A 13,918-nucleotide genomic window follows, 5' to 3' on the forward strand; every position below is an offset into this window, starting at 1 on the left:
TCCAAAAACGCCTATTGCTAGCAAATCTACACTTCCAATATCTAGAAAATCTAAACACTGGCACCACTGCCTTTTGGATGGATTGAAATTACTCCCAGTTTGTGACAAATCAGACAGTTCTTTAAACTAAATGAACTGTTCCTTTAATGTGTGATGTTCCTGTGCAGGCCAACTGTTCAACTGTTCCTTTAATGTGTGATGTTCCTGTGCAGGCCAACTGTTCAACTGTTCCTTTAATGTGTGATGTTCCTGTGCAGGCCCACTGTTCAACTGTTCCTTTAATCTGTGATGTTCCTGTGCAGGCCAACTGTTCAACTGTTCCTTTAATGTGTGATGTTCCTGTGCAGGCCAAGTTCCAGCAGGATGAGACGGGGTACACCGTTACCCTCCAGTCCGCCTCTATTGCACCTTTTGTCTGGCTGGACGTGGGATCCATCCCTGGAAGATTCAGCGCCAATGGCTTCCTGATGGCCACCAGGAACAGGACACTTTCCTTTAACGCATGGCATCAAACAAGCATTGAGGAACTATCGAGCGCTTTCACAGTCACCTCTTTAACAGACCTATACTGAGATATATATATATATATATATATATATATATATATATATATATAAGTTTACATGAAGGGTTTCATTCTTGGAACAGTATTGATTTTGGTAAAATAATATTTACCTGGATATAACGGATGTTTCCACTAGTGAATATCTCTCTACTATGTTGAGTTGTATTCAGTGCACTGCTGGCTCTGCTCTGCCACTGGTTGTCCGATCGAACCCTTGCACTTAAGAATCAAGAATGAATGGGCGGTCAGGTGGCGTAGCGGAGATTGCACTCGTCACCAACGCAGGAGATGCTGGGTTCGAGCCCAGCTCTCTGCGTTGCTACCAGCTTGGCTGGTCGTTCATACTAATACAATTGGCAGTATTAGGGGGTGGGAAGCTGGTGGGTGGGAATCTGGCGTTGTGGACAGCAACGCCTACAGGTCAGGTCTCGGCGCTTGCTCAGCGGGGGCAGGACTTGGTGGAGATAGTGTGCCCTTGGTGAAGTGTAACGTGTGGGAGCCTCCCACACGTTACACTTCACCAATGAGAGTCCTCGCTGCCAAGTGAAAAGACGTCACTGGCAGTCGCCGCACGTATCGGAGGAAACGGCTTCGGGACGCCTTTGTACCAACTCGTAGGAGAACATGCGTACAACAACCAGGTAGGGGAGGGGGGGAATTGGCACGACTAAATTGGGACAGGGAGAAAAACGGAGAAAAATTTGGAGAAAGAGAAGGTTAAAAAAAAATTATAATAATCAAGAATGATCAAAACACCATGAATGTGATGCATCACAAGAACGTGTCCGACCGCTGCCAGAGGCGAGTAGACCCAGCAGACGTCCAGTGAAGCACTGGGGTAATGACTGGTGTTCTTATTCCTGTGAATGACTTGCTCAGTGACCGATGTAGACCACTGGTGATGATTGTATTACATTTTATTGTAGTGTTGTTGTATTGAATAATGTTTTTGTGCAATTCTTGTAATGGCGGATCTGCCAGCTTGACACCCCCGTCCCCAAATGGATCACAGTGGAAATGAGTCTTGGTGCTCTATTGTGTTATCCTGACCTTTCGTTTTATGTATGCACTCGCTGCCTATGTTGTTGTTTTTTTGGAAATTGTCAAATTAATTAAATCAATCAATCTACTGTCTTTTTATTTATTTTCTTTTGATATTTTTGCACAAATCTTTCCAATATTCAAAATACATCTTTCCACAGCATAATATGCAACATCCAAGATTCGTCTTTTTCTTTTTTGTAACAACATACAAAACATGTAAAAGACTCATACAAACACATTAACAACTGACATGGAAATTAAAAAAGCACTTACAAAAAAAAAAACATAACTATACATTGTGCATATATATCCCTGATGCACATACGTTATATGTAGACCGATCTACCTGCGAGCAGGTATGTGCTGCATCTTCTATCGGGATGCCATCTTTCTCCATATTGCATGTGAGAGGATGCGTCTCAGATATATGTAGGTGTGCGTGAGAGCATGTATGAATGTGTGTCTCAGATATGTGTATGTGGGTACGTGTATCACGTAAGTATGTGTGTATGTCTCATACGTGTGTGTGTGTGCATCTCTCAGGTATGTGACCAATCTACTGTCTTTAATGAATGAACACAACACACTAACTTACCATCTTTAGATATAGTGGGGCAACATAGCTAACCTATTCATTTTGTGATAAAAGTGCCAAATGTGGTACTTATATAGCTTAATATATTTAGAAGAAATCTGGATATTGGGCCATTGCAGATTGGCATTCTGATGACTATGACAGCCATTTTCCAAACAAATATTATTTACATACAAGTCAAAGTGAAAGATATGTTTTATTACAATGTAAGGCTATAATAAATTTAAGAAAATGCAACACAATGGTCAGATTGTCTTGTGTGTTATCACTGTTACGTCATAGTGATATCGATACAAGACGACTTGGAACATGGCATCTTACTTCTTTTCTATTTTCCTAGTGTTAGTGAATCACACAGCCACAGAACGAGATCTAGCTTAGCAAACCTGCATCCTCCAAGGTGTAGAACAAAGATGGGACAGTGCTCATTTGCTCACACAGGAGCATAGGAGTGGAATGAGTTGCCTTTGACCACCAAACTGATCTTGAACCTGTATAGTTTCAAGGTGAACGTTAGGAAATGGCTCCTAGAAAATGTCCCAGAGTAACTAAGGAAGGTTCTAGTTTTTAATGTAGTGTAGTTTTAGTGTGTCTGTACATTTTGTACATATTTTTGCAATATATTGTAGGCTGATGATATGTGTAATACATGTTTATGTAAATACTATGTGCTGCTGAGACCAAGGACCACAATGGAAATAAGTGACACTTTTGTGCTATCCTTGATCATTTTAGGATGCATGACTTGTTATAACATGTAATGTATTTTAATAATTGTCAAATAAACTGAACTAAATATACTTTAATGTGAGTAAATGAGAGGCATTAGAGTCAGCTGACTCAAAACAGAGGCCTGTGAATTGAAGTGCAGCACCTTCCGCTACCAGCCTCGCAGCCGCAAGAGATCAGCTCGAGGCGTTTTCATTTAATCTATCATTTCAAACCTTTATTTAAACTCGAGAAAGGCAACTGAGGTCACGTCGAGTGTACATACAGAGTTAAGCAAAAAAGGCATATCAAATCACACGGCATATCAAATCACAGCATATCAAATCACACGGCATATCAAATCATAATAAGACAAGCAAGGATAACAATCAGTGATTGTCAGCTGGTGATCCCACCTCTAGTCAGCTGGTGATCCCACCCCTATCCCAATGTCTTGATGAATTGAAAATGGAGGACCCTGATGTAAACAAGACTAAAGGCTTTTTCTGGTCTGCATCCTCTTAGCAGTTGTTTGTATTGAGCTGTACTGTATTGTACCCATTCCACAATCTGTTAATAACGTTTTCAATCAATCAATCAATGGTGATGCAGCACAGACAGGGTCTGGTAGCAGCGTCTTCCCCCAGATGTGGCCGCCCTGGTAGACTGCTCTCTTGACGGTCTGCTCCTGGTAGACTGCTCTCTTGACCTGGTAGACTGCTCTCTTGACGGTCTGCTCCTGGTAGACTGCTCTCTTGACGGTCTGCTCCTGGTAGACTTCAGAGTTCAGAGTTTTTATTTGCCACATGGAATCATACAATCATAGTTTCTTCATTACACAATCATAAATAGTCATTCCATGGACAAAAGGAGCAGGAAGAAGAATAAATATTATAGTTACCTGCCCCTTATTCCTAAACTAACAAGTATTTACTTAATGGTCGGCGTACAACCTAATTTACACAAATAATCATTTATACCATTATAAAAGAAACACACAATCCACAGTTAAACAAGAAAAAATTAAATAATAATAATGATAAAAAATAAAGAATAAAAGAAAGAGAAGAAAAAGAAAAGATCACATTTGATTTTCATACTGACTAAATTTTTTTTTTTTATAAATTTTTTTGAATTGATAAACACTATTACATCCTATTACTAGACTGCTCTCTTGACCTGGTAGACTGCTCTCTTGACCTGGTAGACTGCTCTCTTGACGGGCTCCACCAGAGCAGCTCGGGTCGGTGGGATTTGCTGCACTGAGCTTCCTTCTTGCATGGGGGGGGTGACAGTGGGTCGGGAGGTAGAGCAGTCATCTGGTAATCTGAAGGTTCCCAGTTTGATTCCCGCTCCTCCCAGGCAGCGTGTTGAAGTGTCCTTGAGCAACAAGACACTTAAGATTCAAAATTCAAGAGTTTATTTATCGTATACATACCAGGGCCTACAGTGAAATGCGGTTGGCCATGCCCGCTACGATTGTGCAAGAATACAGTAGTAATAATAGTAAATAGTAATAGAAATAAGTAGAATAGACATGATAAAATAGACATGTTAATAAATCACTTCAAGGCACTGGGTCCTATGTAGGCCTACACTCCTATACAATATACAGTTTTACTTCTATGTCCCTATGCTATACTTGCTGTTACTAGCTATACTATGCAATAATCACAACAAGTTATTTTCTTAAAGTGTCCTTTTTCCCCTTCATTTAAAGTGTCCTTTTTTCCCTTCCTTTCCCGCCTAACCCCCAACTACTGCCGATGAGCAGGTTGGCACCTTGCATTGGTGTGTGAATGGGTAAAATGTGAGGAACAAACTGTAAAGCGCTTTGGATAAAAGCGTTACATAAATGCAGTCCATTTACCATGGCCCACCGTGGTGCAAGTGCTGGTTCTGTCAAAGACAAACAAGTACAACAAACCTCTCAATAATGTGCATTGATGTGCACCAATATTACATTTCTCTTTTTCCCATTTGTCCTGCAACACCCTGGTGTGGTTCTGTGAGCCCGCGCCCAGACACGACCCTTCACGCCTCGCTCTTTCACATTTTCAAGTAGTAAATCTTCACTCAGTTACTCAATTACACAAGCTTATAATTTTCTATTTGCTAAATCCTTTTCTCCCCAGGCTACTTCATTCTTAACCTTGGTCCCGATAAGAATGAGGCAATAGACATACTCCTTTTATATGCTGTTTGTTTTATCTCTCAATTGACCATTACTTAAGCGTTTCTTAGCCACACATTTCAGTTGAACTTGAATGTCCAGCAAAGCTGGATACAGTGTCACAACCTGTCAAGACATGTAACATTGGAAGGGCACTTGACATCTCTGGTCCGAGGCACGCAGCTTGGTGGGCTGCCTGGCAACAGAGGCTCTTGCCAGTTCTGAATGCTAGCCACAGTTCCAGCTGGTAGTTGACTTATGGCAGACGGAGCCAAGACCACGACATCAGTGTTAACGGTATGGATGAGGTGGTGGCTGTACAGTAAGCATACGACTATCAGCTTCTTCATGGCTGCATGGGGCCAGGGTGTGGAGATCCTGCTGTGGCTGTGTTGAGCACCCCCTTCCCATCATTGAGGACAACTCCCTTGTCTTCCTCACAGAACACCTTTACTTTATTAAGTTTATTTGAATAGGGACAGTGCACATTATTCAACAGTAATGAGACAGAGTACCACCACTGTAATTATGCCAGTGTTAGCTGGGTAGCTAGTTTTCAACTGCAGTCCCTAGGCAAGATGTTAAATGCCAGGTAAAAACAGAATAGATAGACATTTTATACATTTTAAGAGCATAATTATTATAACAGTATTTGAATATAACAGCACAGTTAAAAGTGGTTAAGGCTATTAAAAACACAATTTGCTGTTGGCAAAGTAGGGAAAATACAATACAGGAGGGGAAAGTCTGTGCCGACCAACTGGCCCCGGTATTCACTGACATCTTCAACCTGTCCTTGGAACAGGCCGTCATCCCCACCTGTCTGAAGAAGTCCACCATCATCCCTGTACCCAAAAAATCTACGCCCGCTTGCCTCAACGACTACCGCCCTGTAGCCCTCACCTCCATAGCCATGAAGTGCTTTGAGAAGCTAGTGAAGGGCTACATCTGTTCCTCCCTCCCCATCAACCTGGACCCTCTGCAATTTGCATATCGCCCCAACAGGTCCACGGAGGACGCCATAGCCCATGTGCTGCACAGAGCAGCATCACATCTGGACAAGAGGCAGGGGAACTATGTGAGAATGCTGTTCATCGACTACAGCTCAGCATTCAATACCATAGTCCCCTCCAAACTCATAGCCAAGCTCAGGGACCTGGGCTTGAACTATGACCTGTGCCAGTGGGTCCTGGACTTCCTGACGGGCAGACCCCAGGTGGTAAGAGCCGGCAACTGCACCTCCTCATCCATCACGCTCAACATAGGGGCCCCCCAGGGCTGTGTTCTGAGCCCCCTCCTCTACTCCCTGTACACACATGACTGCGTAGCACAGCGGAACAACAACACCATCATCAAATTTGCTGATGACACAGTAGTGGTGGGCCTGATCTCTGCCAACGACGAAAGGGCCTACCTGGAAGAGGTAGAGAACCTGTCACAGTGGTGTCAGGAGAACTGCCTCTCCCTGAACGTCAGCAAAACAAAAGAGATGATTGTGGACTTCAGGAGGTCGGGGGTCAAGGACTACAGCCCCCTCAGCATCGACGGGGCACCGGTTGAGAGAGTGAACAGTTTCAAGTACCTCGGAGCCCACATATCCGAGGACTTGACATGGACCACACACATTGACAGTGTTGTGAAGAAGGCACGACAACGCCTCTACTTCCTCAGGCGCCTAAGGAAGTTCCAAGTCAGTCAGAAGATCCTTAGGAACTTCTACTCATGTACAATAGAGAGCATCCTGACCGGCAACATCACCTCCTGGTTTGGGAATAGCACTGCACAAGACCGTAGCAGACTACAAAGAGTGACACGTTCAGCCGAACGCACAATTAGAGGGGGGCTTCCCACCCTCCAGAACATTTACAACAAGCGGTGCAAGGGGAAGGCTAAGAGAATTATTAAGGACTCGAGCCACCCGAACAACTGCCTCTTTGAACTGCTGCCGTCAGGCAAGCGATACCGGAGTCTTAAGGCGAGCACAGAAAGACTCAGAAGGAGCTTCTATCCCCAGGCCATCAGGCTGCTAAACGAACAAAAATCGCTAAACGAACAATAATCACTATGCAACAACCATCAAATGCACACAGCACACACACCCACACGCACACACTCACTCAAACAAACAACACACTGCAGCACCCACTCTCCACACTTTAGATCACACAAACACACTTACACTTTATATTTATTTATTGATAAAGTATTTGCACTACAACTCGTACACCTACTGTGAATTGTACCTAAACTGCACCTCGTCCATTTATGCCTTGCACTATATAGTATTGTATATTAGTACACTGCACAGTATTGTATATTGTATGGTAACTACGTCTACGAACATTGTACATATGTCTAAACTGAACACTGTGACCTCTTTTTTTACTTCTAATTTTTACTATGTTTTTATTTCATACTTATCTTGTCATGCACAGTCTCTGGAGCGCAACAGTAAGAAGCATTTTGTACAAAAGTATTCTGTACTTCTGTATGACAACTATTAAAGAAACTTGAGAAACTTGAACTTGAGAAATGTTGAGACAGAACAAGGCAAGACAGGGACAATGTAACATCGGCAACATGTAGGCATGTAAACAGGCAGACGGACGTACATTAAGTAAAACACTAACTACTATTGAGGACACCTTCCTTGTCTTCCTCACAGAACACCTGAAGGAGGACCCAGGACAGGAAACTGAATAGTTCTGTCTTGTTGCCCACACGTTATGTTTCCTGGTATGTCAGCCTTTCCAACCACACGTCTCCTTACACCTTTTCCACGCTTGGCTCTTGCTGTGCCTTTTTAAGGGAGTCCTCCTTGTAAGTATCCCAAATGAGGTCCACACGTGACACACTGCACAGCTGAGAAGAACATATATACGGGATGAATATCTGCTGGGCCTGTTCATCAAATGCCTTCATCGTCTGAATGATGGCAGCTCCATCAAGAACTACAGACGTAGCATCTGTGACTTTAGTCCGAGCTGGAGACAGATCGTCCAGACATGTCAGAAGGTCACTCTTGGTCCTGAGTCGTATAATCTTCCTCCATTGGAGAGCCCTGGTGGCCATGCTTGATTCTCATGCTGAAAGAAGTCTTCCATCTCTTGTTTGATGTGATTTAATCGTCTATGCCTTACCTTGACCTTGTCTATTTCGCTGCTATCTATTTTATGCTTATTTTATGTCTGTCTTTTTTTACTGCTGTGACGCTATTTGAGCTGCAATTCTTGTATGAAAGGTGCTATACAAATAAAGTGTATTATTATTAATGTTCTGTACCTTTTTAACAGTCTCCACTGCAGATGGATCTGCGATCTCTTTATTTTTTTCAAGGACAAGCAGGTCTTTGAATGGGTTGTCCAGTTCTTCCATTACGAGTGAGCAGACATCTTTCTGCAACCTCAGGGCCAGCTACCATCCACTGCCGGAGACCACTAGGGTTGTCTGTAAGACCTACCGCCCCTCTATCACTCCTGACGCAAGCATTATTCTGCTCATGTGCTTGATTGATGGGGATTGCCGAGAAGACCCGGTTGGTCTTCCAAATGTTAAATTCTCTGGCAACAACGTCTTGTTAGTAGTTCAGTCATGTCACAGAGATCAACTGGGTATCCACCGGGAATGGATGGTATAGTCCAGAGCAAAGAACTATAGGGCACAAGTTCTGTCAGGTGAGTGAACCAGGGGGGCAGCGCAATCTCCTAATAAAACAAGTCATTAGAATAATAGAAGCCTACTGTTTCTGAAACGATATAATTACATATACAGTACACTGTGTGTGTGTGTGTGTGTGTGCGCTGTGCACAGGTAGCCAGGAGCACGCGGCTCCGTATTTATCCTCACCAAGCCACCTGCATCAGGCTTATTAACATCGTAATGTTAATTAGCTATAGCTAATAAGCTATAGATATATTTGGAATTCGTTAAACTTATCCTTTGTGTGGGTTCAACTTGTGCACAGTGGAATGTTTATAAGACTGTATATGGAATATTAATACAGTTAATTCCACTAAAGCTATATCCGCGCAATTGGGTTTAGTTCTTATTTATTCACTGTAATTTGCAGTGTGTGTGTGTGTGTGTGTGTGTGTAGTGTAATGCTCACGATGCCTTGTTGACTCATGACTATAAATGTAAAATGTAATTATTGATGATACAAATTCTGTCATATTTAGTGTAGTGACCCTGGTTGGGACCAACTGTTAATTTTGTGGGAATGTGGTACTGAGTGGGGGTGTTTAACTGTCAATCACTCATGGCCCACTAAGCTGGTCTGCTGTGGTCAAGTCCAAGGTGCCCTGGGGTTGGTGGGTCCATGGGTGAGGGGTGGGGCGGGGCTACGTTTTTTTTTTTTTTTTTATCCACTTTTTCTCCCATTTTCTATATTTTTCTCCCATTCCAATTTCGTATCATCCAATTCAACCCTCCCCTGTCACGGACGCTGTTTCTTGCCTCCCACAAGCCGGCTGCAATGTGGACTAAGTCATACATAGCACAAGTCCCCTCCGGTACTTGAGGTAACAGCAGTCGCATCTTTTCACCTGCGCAGCTCGATCTCTCAGTGGCGAGGAGTAACGCGTGGGAGGCTCACACTGCCCCCGACACTTCCTGATTCTACTGCGCAGGCGCACCAACCGACCTGTAGGAGTCGCTGTCCACAACGCCCGATCCCCACCCATCAGTTTCCCACCCCCTAATACGGCCAATGTGTATTAGTACGGACGACCAGCTAAACTGAAAGCAAATGTGGAGCGCTGGGCTCGAACTGACGAGCCCAGCGTCTCCAGCATTTCGTGGCGAGTGCCTTGCCCACTACGCCACGTAGCCGCCGCGGGCGGGGCTAAGGGTATAAGAGAGTGTTACACCTGAGAGCACGGTCTCTTGGTGGCCAATGGCATCTCTTGGTGTTGGACTGTGAACGGAGCAACACGTCTCTTGGTGTCTGGCAGAGAACGGAGCAACATGTATCTTAACGTAACTCATGGGTAGCTTAGCATAACGAACTCTTATTGTGTGACTGTATGGCGTGGGCTATGGCCAAACAATAGCCTGTGAAATAAAGTGACTGTTTCCCGTGCAATACCGTGTGGACAATCAACTTCCTGCTAGCGAGGTCGCTACATTATTATTATTATAATTATTTAATTCTGACGATGTCTGTATAATTGAAGTGAACGCAATCACCAATGATTTCTCCCAAATGAAGCTGTTAAGAACAGGCAGGGCACATACCAAAAAATCCTACAGGAATAAGATGAGATATTCCTTTATTGATCCCCTTGGGGAAATTTGGCCACCATAACAGCATGGGGGAGGGGAGGTACAGGTATGGGCAGGGTAATAGTAGAAAGATTAAAATATAGGCAATCAAATTTGATCTGAATATAAAAATCTGAGAAAAATAAACAGTGAGATATACAGACAATATATGTGTGTGTGTTTTTCTATTTGATTGTGTTTGATGTTTGTGTACATTATTAAATCAGCTACTGTCTTGATGTGGGATAGTTTGACTACTCTAGTATAGTGTTGTAGTAGGAAGTGTTGTTTACTCTAGTGTCTTCATGGACCTCCTCTGAACCTAATCATCCCAGCTGCTTGTAACTCTCGTTAGCTAACAATCCAGTACAGGGTGTCTGTATGCTGCTCTTCATTGAGCCCTGAAGAAATAATGTAGCCTCCTGACTCACATTAATATACATACAAATAAATAGAAAATGCCTGTCAATGATGTAAATGGACTGAGTTAAAAAACAATTGACATCAATCCAACACCAGAGTCAATTACCACGACATCCACCTGTTTCCAATCAACTAATTAGAAAAGGAGAAAGATGATTGGCTGTCAAACATGCAGAGCACCTGAACGTAAGAGGCCTGTGAGATAAGACAGCTCAGTGTGGGTTTGCTGAAAGTGGACAAAGGGGCCAGGATCTCTGTAGCTTTTGGAATAGATGCAAACTATGGCTGAAGCTGTACGACTTGTTCTAAGGTAAACTTTTGAACTTCTGATCCATTGTGTTGGAATGTTGTGATTCTGATATAAGTAATGTTTAATCTAAATAAACTTGTTTTTGTTTAGAGTGGTGCTGTTGTCTTCGCTGACTGGAAGACATCACGCAAGCGGTGAGTTTACATTTAGTCATTTAGCTGACTCTTTTATCCAAAGCGACTTACAAGTTGTGTACAAGCCAGCAGGAAGGGTACAACTCTTTATCAGCTGAGTAACAATGTTCATCCTTTCAAGAACAACCTGATGTCAGGCTTGTGAATTAACTTGATGTGATATTCAACAGCTTACAGGTCTGCGTCTGTGACCAAGGCTAAAAGTCTTGGAGATGCTACAGGGCCAGAATTGAGCTACCAGCCTTCCTACAGTGACCCTAATGTTCATGATGAATCACTTGTTGGTAGTTATAGTACAAGCTCGAGTTCCCTCAACAGTTATGGTCCCAGTAAATTGCTTGGTAGTTCTGGTCTTGGCTCACAAGACCACACTGACACACTAACGAGCACTGGATGGGGTTCATTTGGTTCATTTGCTAGTCAAGAAAGTAGCAACAGTTACCAGTTGCCTCGACATGGATACCAGCAGCAGCCTAGCTACAACAAGCGGCCTAGCTCCCAACGGCAGCAACCTGCACAGCAGCCTAGCTACCAACGGCAGCCTAGCTACCAATGGCAGCAACCTGCACAGCAGCCTAGCTACAACAAGCAGCCTAGCTCCCAACAACAGCAACCTGCTCAGCCTAGCTCCCAACAGCAGCTACCTTCACAGCCTGGCTACAACAAGCAGCCTAGCTCCCAACAACAGCAACCTGCTCAGCCTAGCTCCCAACAGCAGCTACCTTCACAGCCTGGCTACAACAAGCAGCCTAGCTTCCAACAGCAGCAACCTGCACAGCCTAGTGACCAACAGCAGCTACCTGCACAGCCTAGCTACAACAGACAGCCTAGTTCCCAACAGCAGCAACCTGCACAGCCTAGCTACAACAAGCGGCTTAGCTCCCACAAGCAGTCTAGCTATGACACACAACCTAGCTACCAACAGCAGCAACCTGCACAGCAGCCTAGCTACCAACAACGGCAACCTGCACAGCAGCCTACCTACAACAAGCAGCCTAGTTACGTCAAGCAGCCTAGCTACCAACAGCAGAAACCTGCGCAGCCTAGTGACCAACAGCAGCTACCTGCACAGCCTAGCTACAACAAGCAGCCTAGCTCCCAACAGCAGCAACCTGCACAGCCTAGTTCCCAACAGCAGCAACCTGCACAGCCTAGCTACAACAAGCAGCCTAGCTCCCAACAGCAGCAACCTAGCTCCCAACAGCAGCAACCTAGCTCCCAACAGCAGCAACCTGCACAGCCTAGTTCCCAACAGCAGCAACCTGCACAGCCTAGTTCCCAACAGCAGCAACCTGCACAGCAGCTTAGCTCGCACAAGCAGCCTAGCGACCAATGGCAACGACCTGCACAGCAGCCTAGCTACAACAAGCAGCCTAGCTCCCAACAGCAACAACCTGCACAGCAGCCTAGCTCCCAACAGCAGCAACCTGCACAGCCTAGCTCCCAACAGCAGCAACCTGCACAGCCTAGCTACAACAAGCAGCCTAGCAACCAACAGCAGCTACCTGCACAACAGCTAAGCTACCAACTGCAACCTAGCTCTCAACCGCAGAAACCTGCACAGCAGCTTAGCTCCCACAAGCAGCCTAGCTACCAACAGCAGCAACCTGCACAGCCTAGCTACAACAAGCAGCCTATCTCTCAACAGCAGCAACCTGCACAGCCTAGCTACAACAAGCAGCCTAGCTCCCAACAGCAGCAACCTGCACAGCCTAGCTACAACAAGCAGCCTATATCCCAACAACAGCAACCTGCACAGCAGCTAAGCTACCAACTGCAGTCTAGCTCCCAACAGCAGCAACCTGCACAGCAGCCTAGCTACAACAAGCAGCCTAGTTACGTCAAGCAGCCTAGCTACCAACAGCAGAAACCTGTGCAGCCTAGTGACCAACAGCAGCTACCTGCACAGCCTAGCTACAACAGACAGCCTAGTTCCCAACAGCAGCAACCTGCACAGCCTAGCTACAACAAGCAGCCTAGCTCCCAACAGCAGCAGCCTAGCTCCCAACAGCAGCAACCTGCACAGCCTAGTTCCCAACAGCAGCAACCTGCACAGCCTAGTTCCCAACAGCAGCAACCTGCACAGCCTAGTTCCCAACAGCAGCAACCTGCACAGCCTAGCTACGTCAAGCAGCCTAGCTACAACAAGCAGCCTAGCTACCAACAGCAGAAAGACCAACGGCAGCTACCTGCACAACAGCTAAGCTACCAACTGCAACCTAGCTCTCAACCGCAGCAACCTGCACAGCAGCCTAGCTACCAACAGGAGCTTAGCTCCTACAAGCAGCCTAGCTACCAACAGCAGCTACCTGCACAACAGCTAAGCTACCAACGGCAGCCTAGCTCTCAACAGCAGAAACCTGCGCAGCCTAGTGACCAACAGCAGCTACCTGCACAGCCTAGCTACAACAGACAGCCTAGTTCCCAACAGCAGCAACCTGCACAGCCTAGCTCCCAACAGCAGCAACCTGCACAGCCTAGCTACAACAGGCAGCCTAGTTCCCAACAGCAGCAACCTGCACAGCCTAGTTCCCAACAGCAGCAACCTGCACAGCCTAGCTACAACAAGCAGCCTAGCAACCAACAGCAGCTACCTGCACAACAGCTAAGCTACCAACTGCAACCTAGCTCTCAACCGCAGAAACCTGCACAGCAGCTTAGCTCCCACAAGCAGCCTAGCTACCAACAGCAGCAACCTGCACAG

The 13,918-nt window shown here is 45.2% G+C and overlaps 1 protein-coding gene across 1 annotated transcript in view; it reads left to right on the forward strand.

Annotated features, from left to right (window-relative positions):
* manba (mannosidase, beta A, lysosomal) overlaps nt 1–918 on the forward strand; it is a 53,239-nt gene extending 52,321 nt beyond the window's left edge. The window contains exon 17 of the mRNA XM_084310744.1: nt 348–918. Coding sequence (XP_084166870.1) covers nt 348–572 — 225 coding nt within the window. The 3' untranslated portion in view covers nt 573–918. The remainder of the gene's footprint in view (nt 1–347) is intronic.
* Nucleotides 919–13,918: the final 13,000 nt, after the last annotated feature.

This window comes from Notolepis coatsorum (assembly GCF_963971535.1).
Source record: "Notolepis coatsorum genome assembly, chromosome: 3".
NCBI lineage: Eukaryota > Metazoa > Chordata > Actinopteri > Aulopiformes > Paralepididae > Notolepis > Notolepis coatsorum.